General features: G+C 39.3%; 1 protein-coding gene across 1 annotated transcript; it reads right to left on the bottom strand.

The window, feature by feature from the left end:
- Positions 1-4,170: 4,170 nt before the first annotated feature.
- On the bottom strand, positions 4,171-7,949 carry LOC121538880 (homeobox protein goosecoid-like). The gene is made up of 3 exons (XM_041847055.2): positions 7,435-7,949; positions 6,714-6,973; positions 4,171-6,365 (listed from the first exon to the last, which is right to left on the bottom strand). The coding sequence occupies exons 1-3, from the start codon at positions 7,748-7,750 to the stop codon at positions 6,216-6,218; spliced, it is 726 nt and encodes a 241-aa protein (XP_041702989.1). The 5' UTR covers positions 7,751-7,949; the 3' UTR covers positions 4,171-6,215.
- Between the last annotated feature and the right edge of the window lie 880 nt (positions 7,950-8,829).

Raw genomic sequence — 8,829 nt, forward strand, 5'->3', positions numbered from 1 at the left:
TAAAGACCCACAGAATAGCCCCTGGTTCCTGGCCCTTGTTGGCTCAGAGGGGAGTTGTCTCAAACTTTACGAGCACCTCGTTCACCTTTGAGATAAGTGAACGCTGGCAGCGGTTGGTTAGGCTTGACCTGCTGGCTCCCAGATTTAAAGCTCCTTAGCGGTTTAGCAGGGGGCCCGCTGACTAATTGAAGTCAGTCGATGACTGGTGTGCTGCGATGTGTGTGGTGACAGGCAATGTAATTACACGGCTGGTCGGAGAGAACATTACAGTAGTTAAAAGCTTTTGGGCGCTAAACTCAGCTATAAAAGGATCCTTACAATTAAGTATTTGTTTATCATCTCCAGTGGTGGCATCGGGAGAATAGAGAATGTGTGTGTGTGTGTGTGTGTGTGTGTGTGTGTGTGTGTGTGTGTGTGTGTGTGTGTGTGTGTGTGTGTGTGTGTGTGTGTGTGTGTGTGTGTGTGTGTGTGTGTGTGTGTGTGTGTGTGTGTGTGTGTGTGTGTGTGTGTGTGTGTACACTCGGCCCTAATCTAACCGTAAGGCAACAGCGGTTCTGATTCTGAAAGGAACTGGACTTTTCAGCCGGCTGAGAGAGGGAGAGGGGGGAGGGAGCGAGAGAGAGAGAGAGAGAGAGAGAGAGAGAGAGAGAGAGAGAGAGAGAGAGAGAGAGAGAGAGAGAGAGAGAGTCAAGCACAAAACAAAAACAAACACCAAACCACACGTCATCCCAGTGAAATATGGTAATAATATAGCAGAAAGTTTACATTTGTAAAAATATGCATTATTTGTCTTAACTTTCATTCGGAGGTCCTGCCTGCCATGAGGAGGCCATTTTACAGTACATGTACATGTCTCTGGAAGTGGACCACAAAGCAGGCTAACACCCTTGTCTATCTTTAGACCAGGGAATCCACCCAAGAGCTGTCAGTCCAGAGGCCAAATCACCCAGCACTATGACTCTTCAGACCCCATGTACTAATAACATTATTCAAAGAGCTGGGGCCCTCAGGGCTGATACAGTATGATACGGAGAGTATATACATCAGCTTTCAACATTACAGGGTAGAGAGAAAGGCTTATGTAAGAGAAACTTGCCCACAGAACGGCTGTACCAAAGAGCCGGAAAGCCTAGCTCTCACTTCAAAACATAGCAACACTTTTGGGGGAAAAATAGAAAATAAAGAAAGAGGGTTTCTCTAAACGCTTGCAAAGGAGCAAAGATTTATCTTCTCTGAGATTTAACTCAATACCTAATTTTTCTTGGACTCCACCTATATTTTTGCAAGTGCCGGGAACGATGCATAAAAGAGGTCCAAAAAATTATAGTTTCACAAAAAAAAGTTGCATTCAATTTGTGAAATAGAAAATTACTGCCCATGAAAAAAAGCATTGATTAATGACTGTGGCTGACCCTGTGCTTTGTATATTTCACTGGCGCCCTGCGCTGCAACACTTTATAAATCACAGCTGGACATACTGTATAAGGGATTATTAGGAATATGTGTTGTGTTTCATGGTCTGTATTATGGCCAAATCTTTAAGTACCTGCTCTGGACCTCCTGTAATCTGTTTTAAACAGTCACTTTAGGAGTCCTGCATTATTATTTCCCCATATTAAATCTACCTCTGGAAATACTCAACCAGATATTCCCTATCACAGAATTAAATATAACTTAAATATAACAGAATTATAGGATCTCTTTGGTATCTATCTTGGAAAATTTGGTGGGTTGGAAAATCAAACTGATTACGTGGAAATTTGTGTAGAATAATTATGCCCTAGTTTGAATTATTCAAATTAGACTTAAAACATAATGATTCGTTTAAGGATTCATATAGTAAATGCAGGAAATGTTACTTGATGATAGTCTTAGATTATATAGCACTAAAGTACTGAAGCTAATGACAATCATTACAATCATAAAGATACAATCGTTATTGTAGACATTGCTTAAGTTATTATAGTTATCCCAAAGGACTAATAAAATGTTCACATAATGTAGAACCATTGACTTTAGGAATTTCCATATTTCTATCTAGGGATTAAAATGTGTTCAGAATCATTCAAAGGATTCCACATATTAGATGATGGCGCAAAATAAAATCTAAACTCTCCAATACAATCCCTGCATATTTATTGCTATCACACTGTTCTTCCAAAGTATAGAGAAATGTTATGTGTACCAGTTTGTCACGCCCTGATCGAGAGAACTCTCGTTGGTTGGGTCAGGGTGTGAGTTTTCTGTTGAGATCTATGTTAGTGTATTTCTATGTGATAGATCTAGGTTGTATTTCTATGTTTGGCCGGGTGTGATTCCCAATCAGAGACAGCTGTCGCTCGTTGTCTCTGATTGGGGATCATACTTAGGTAGCCTGGTTGCCTACCTTAGTTGTGGGATCTTGTTCCGTTTAGGCTTGTATGTGTATAGCCTGAGGACTTCACGTTACGTTGTTTCTTGTTTTGTTTTATGTTTATTGAGTTAATAAACATGTACGCTTTTCACGCTGCACCTTGGGCCGAACCGTCTCTCAACGATCGAGACACAGTTGCCATCTACACTGATTTTAAATGACAGTATCAAAACTTGATAGGTACTTTCACTGCACTCTGATATATACTGTACTTTCAATCTACACTGATAAAAAATCCATATCTGTCATCTTTAGTCCAAATAATATTCCTACATTGTGTCTATGTATCTTCTATTACCTTCTAATACCTGATCTACAAACTGAGATGCAAAACAGCCTGGTGTAGACGCAGGGCACACAGCATGGGAACCTGTTTACATTACCCTCATATCAAATCCCAGCTTGCCCCTTTAAAAAGAAATCAATGCATTTCAATATAAATCAATGTCAGTACCTGCTATGCCAAACCAGCACATGGGTAAAATGGAGGATTGTGGAGGGTCTGTCTGTGTATATATCATGATTTTATATGGTGTCATTTCCATGAGGTAATGACAGAGGATAATATATTTGATTTGTGTGGCATGAACGTGTGTGGGTCTGGGGTTTGGTAAGGAGTAGGGACACACAGTGTGATCAACACTCTTAGAAAAAATAAAAATAAATTGGTTACAGGTAGAACTTTTTTGGGTTCCATGTAGAAAACACTGGGGAAAGGGTTCTACATGGAACCCAATAGGGTTCTATCTGGAACCAAAAGGGTTCTATGCAGGCCCGGCTCTAGGATGACATGCCTGAGGGGGTATTTTAAATCCATAGTGGGGGGATCACAACTAGAATTGCTTTTGAGCCCTATTAAAACAAGATAGATTGGTCCTACTGCTGTTCAAATGTACAAAAATGTATCTGAAATGTAGCCGTACACATCAACAACCAGTGTTTTATATAATAACACAAGAAAGATATGTGCCCCACTACAACATACAAGCGTATCCGAAATGCAGCCATAGCTGCCGTAGGCCTACACATTATTTGCATCTACCAACACGCACAGATCAGCTCGACACCCTACCTGGAACCAAAAAGGGTTATTTAAAGGGTTCTCCTATGGGGACAGCCGAAGAACCCTTTTAGGTACTAGATAGCACCTTTTTTTCTACAGATGTGGGATCAGGTTGCTACAGCAGGAAAATAATAATGCAGCAACAGGATATGTGAATTATTATGTGGATTATAATGAATGGACATTTTTTGTAGCGGTTGATACATTTTTCGTTATGGCAAATCAAGTCTGAATTTTGAAAGTGGAAATGACAAACCTTAGAAGTCTTTTTAAACCTTGAATACACTAGAAAAACGTTTGCATTTCCTGCCATGAAGGAAATTCCTGCAACAACAGGATGATCAAGTTAAGATATGGCATCTGTAAGAGTGTATGGAAAGGACAAAATCAAATCAAATCAAATCTAATTTTATTTGTCACATACACGTGTTTAGCAGATGTTATTGCGGGTGTAGCGAAAATGCTTGCGCTTCTAGCTCCGACAGTGCAGTAATATCTAACAAGTAATATCTAACAATTTCACAACATATACCCAATACACACAAATCTAAGTAAGGAACGGAATTAAGAATATATACATATATGGACAAGCAATGACAGAGCGGCATGGACTAAGATACAGTAGAATATTATAGAATACAGTATAGACATATGAGATGAATAATGCAAGATATGTAAACATTATTAAAGTGACTAGTGTTCAATTTCTTAAAGTGGCCAGTGATTTCCATAGGCAGCAGCAGCCTCTAAACTGCCTATACAAATATTACAATGTCTTAGCATTAGGGGGCTACAGTAAAGAGTTACCAATATATGAGCTTTGAAGCAGCTCGTTATAGTGTTTTACCTTCTTGCTGTATGAGCTCATAGAAATCATACAAATGTAAACCATTTTAAAAGTCAAGTGATGTTGATTTTTTGTGAAGGGTGATTTGACCTTAGAAGATAGAAAATATATATCTCTAAATCAAAATTCCATTACCTAGCATTGCTGTTAAGTATGGAATTGAAATGTAAACTGGAAATGCATTTCTGTTCAGTTTTTCCAATGTTTTATTGTAGGCCTATGGAAATAGACGCTCCACTTTTCAACACTAGGGATATATAGATATACTATAACACAATTAGGAAGTACACCAATGGTAATGCACCAAAAATAATTGGTATTTGGTAATATACCAAAAAGTAAAATGAGTGAGTAGCACCATGTAACAATGTAACAATGCAATGCCTTTCCATGTTCACTAGTTGACACTGTTAGATATTAGGGCTGGTGTAGACATGGGGGAAATAAGATACATGTTATAAACTGTGTAGGACATAGACATACTGATAAGCTTTGGCTATCACTATCATGCAATATGTAAATCTATTTGAATCAGGTATGTAATCACTTTGAATTACCAGCCCTCCCACATGACTGGTCTTATGAGCTACCGCTGGTGTGTATTACAATGGTTCTGTATTGCAATGGATCTCCCTTATTCTGTGTGAGAAAACATTACTTGAGAAGATGACCCATCATTTGTACATTATGTTGTCTAAAACGGTTGATCATTTACTTTTAGTGAGTTATATAGGATATTTAATCTCATCTGAGGTGAATATGTATTAATGATACACCTGTTGTTTTGAGTATGTTGGTGATAGATTCATCTTTGCTGTTGTAAACGAAATAATTTGTGCTTTTGATAATCATTTTTGATTCATTTAATTAAAGGGGACAAAAACAGCTCGTGAACAGTTTTAGTAATCAAAAATATATATTTCCTCAGTATCTATTTTGCCGCATCCAAGGTTTCCTTTGTGCGCATGAATCGAAAATAATTGAATTTGTATTCTACCAATACGACGCATTCTATAAAATGTTATAAGAAGACTAGAAGCTCCATATCAACTGCACCATTTAGGACTTATTTCCTGAAATAAGCCACTACTATGCAAGTATTATTTCCAAGCAAAAGCGTGTCTTTTGCGGTGCGTCTTTTTTCAATTGACTTGCGTCTGGAAAACAACCCACATTAGCCTAATGTAAATATATAGTATATTCATTTCCAAAATGACTAGATAATATTATTATAAATAGAAAAATACATTAGTTGAAAGGAGACAAACGAAATAGAGATGATTCAGATATGATTTAATGTATATTCATTCTTACTGTAATTATCGTTAATTGCAACATATAGACAAAACGTTTCAGTCAAATCCCCAAACACGTCTGTAGGTATAGTAAAGAGTTGACAAAGATACTACTGTCCATTTATCTTATAAAGGTTGCCCCCGTCTAGTAAGCTCTAAAATATATTCTCCCATTGGTGTAGTTTCAGAATATTCTTTGCAGTATATCGTGATGATGAATACACCACTCAAGTACAATAAAACAATATCAGATTTATAACATTTAGTAATATCAATATGAGATGTCATGTCAGATCGCGAAGTATTGAGACACACCAGAAAATTGGTCCAGGCTCCTGGCACACCACATCTTCGGGATGGTATGCATAACATTAAACTTTAAATTAAATATAAATAGCCTACCCCATAGCAATAATAAAAGTAATATTTACTATACAACTGTGCAACATCATGGCAACACATTTCATTACTTCAGTCCACATGACATTTACACTATGTACAAAAAGTCAAAATCTTGTATGTATTGGTGTATATCTGCAAGATTTGCGCATATATGCAACCAACGGTCTTTTCTCTTTTTTGTGTGTTAGACCAATATCAGCTGTCAGAATCCACGTCACTTTTGCTTTCCTCGGTTTTTTCTGTGGCTATTTTCGTCGATTTGTTCCATTTCTGTGAGTTTTCAGATTCTTCCGAGGACGACCTTTTCTGCCTTCTCCATTTCGCTCGTCTGTTTTTGAACCACACCTATGCGAAAATAGAAGATACAATATTTGTAATTTGTATGAAATATTTGTTAGACCGTGTTGTAAAGTAATTGTAACGTAATTTGGGCTTAATCGAATATATTTTTGGCACTAGAAAGACGAGAACAATCGCTATTACTATGTGCGTATAACGCTTGGATAGAATGTGTCCTTTCACGTAGGCCTATGAGTGTAATTTGTTACAATGTGAAACGAACGTTCTGTATTGATACCTATATTTTTTTCTTAAAATGTGGAGAGATCCTTCACATATATTCTGAAAATTAACGCAGCCTAATGTATATGGGGGGATGGACAGCCAGCAACACTGGCCCGTGCATGCACTCACCTCGACCTTCTCCTCCCGTAGGTGCACTTTCCGCGCGAGCTGTTCCCGTGTGCTGACGTCAGGGTACTTGGTCTCCTGAAAAAGGTTTTCCAGGGCCTCGAGCTGCTCGTCGGTGAAGATGGTTCGGTGTCTCCGCTTACGTCGGCAGTGGAGCTGGTTCAGGAGCTGGAGCTCGGTCCGAGACAAGGTGCCCACGTTCATATAGGACATCATCTGGTGCGGGACGGGAGAGATGAGCACGGAGCCTGTGCTGTCATAACCTGCATGGAGAAATAAACAAAGATTACATTAGGAAATGAGGCAATTAATTTTGCACCACACCCAATAGGCCTACAGACAAAATCACAAATTAACCAAACGAAAAAAAACTCAGCACAAACCAAAAACAACACTTTTACACATGTATGATATAGCCTACGCATCCCATGTTCCCATCTACACAAAGTTTTAGTTAATGCGTAAAAGTTCAACTGAATTAGAGTAGGCTATCCAACAGATAGGCTTCTTAGATAGGCTATATACAGTAGGTACCAAAATGACTGTCTTTGTAATGTTGTGCAATGGGCGCCTTCATAAGTTAACACACCAACCAATTTACAGTATATCTACCATCCCCTATAAACCTAACGTTTTAACTTTTAAGTGTCATTACAGGCAACGTTATATTTTCCATCACCAAAGGAACATGCAGAGTTTTTAACTTTTAAGAAGGGAAATCTACCTGTTGGAATACACGGGCACTGTTGCGAGCCGAGGGTTGGGATAGCGCTGCAGCACGCAGGGCCATTGGGGCCCTGCACATGCAGTTGTCCGTAATAATAGTTATTATATCCTATTCTAGTCCCGTTCACCGCCTGGATGCCCGGGGGAGAAGGTCCAGTTGCGTGCGAGTAGAGTCCATTATAATCGGTAGCGGTGTAGATGGAATCCGTGAGGTTCGAGAACACCACTGGGGGATTCCGATGGAGGAGCACCGAGTCCTTGCAAGTGGGTCTCCCGGCCAGGATACTGTCGATACTGAACATACCAGCGGGCATCACCGATACGTGAAAAGCGAAATAAAGCGCGTCGTTTTTAAAAGTCCTAAATTCGGTGTATGTCAGGAGAAAGTCCGTAAAAAGTTCCTAAATCTGTGTCATAACATCGAGTTTGTTGACTTTGGCGTGTTTCTCTCGTGTTGGACCGACTCCGGTGGGTGCGTTCAGACTGAGGCTTCACTAACTTGTTTTCGTGGTCCACTTGAACTCCAGCCCGGTTATATGCTCGGCTGACGTCACCGACCAGTTGAGCCTGTGCTGGAGGAGCGGATGACAAACAGAGAGCAGAGATTGGCTGGTTTTAGGTTTACCACACAACGGTGTGAAAGGCACAGATCTGTGTATTGAGAATTAATTCAATTAAGTCAATCCGTACTATTTGCAGATTTTTGAAACAAACCACCCAACTCAGTGCTATGTCAGCCGTGAGGGCTAATTGTAGGCTACAAGGTAAGCTAATCAGGTTAATTTCATTGTCAGCAAAAGGATTGGTAAACAAATTCCCTGTGAAATCATTAACGTTATTGAAGAATCAGATACTGCTTCCTGTCAAATCTATCTATAGGCTACTAATCAATGCAGCTGTAACGTTTTATCTAGACTACATCCGTTTGTGAAACTGTGTGTGTATGTGTGTGTGTGTGACTCTAATAATATTTTTCATCTTATTAACAGGCCCAAGTTTGATAACATCAAGACGTCTCAAGGGTTGTAAGTCGCTCTGGATAAGAGCGTCTGCTAAATGACGTAAATGTAAATGTAAATGTAAATGGTTTACATTTTCTCTCACCAAAGCCCAAAATACCCCCCTTCCAAATAACACCATAATATAGATCCCCCCTCCCATTCTACACACACACAATGAATAAATACAAAATATATAGGCCTGTAACATTTAATCAAATATATACCTTTATATGAGGCTCCGGATCTCAGTCTGTGTTGCTGCATGTTATTTGGGAAACAGTCGGTCTGACACGACCATCACAGAGCTCACCCCAGGAGATGGTCGTGAGGAGAGTATCTCTGTTTACCCCATCAGCGGGGCTATCTCGATGGGTAGGAAATCGTGCGTATTA

Source organism: Coregonus clupeaformis, chromosome 25 (genome assembly GCF_020615455.1).
Source record: "Coregonus clupeaformis isolate EN_2021a chromosome 25, ASM2061545v1, whole genome shotgun sequence".
Lineage (NCBI taxonomy): Eukaryota > Metazoa > Chordata > Actinopteri > Salmoniformes > Salmonidae > Coregonus > Coregonus clupeaformis.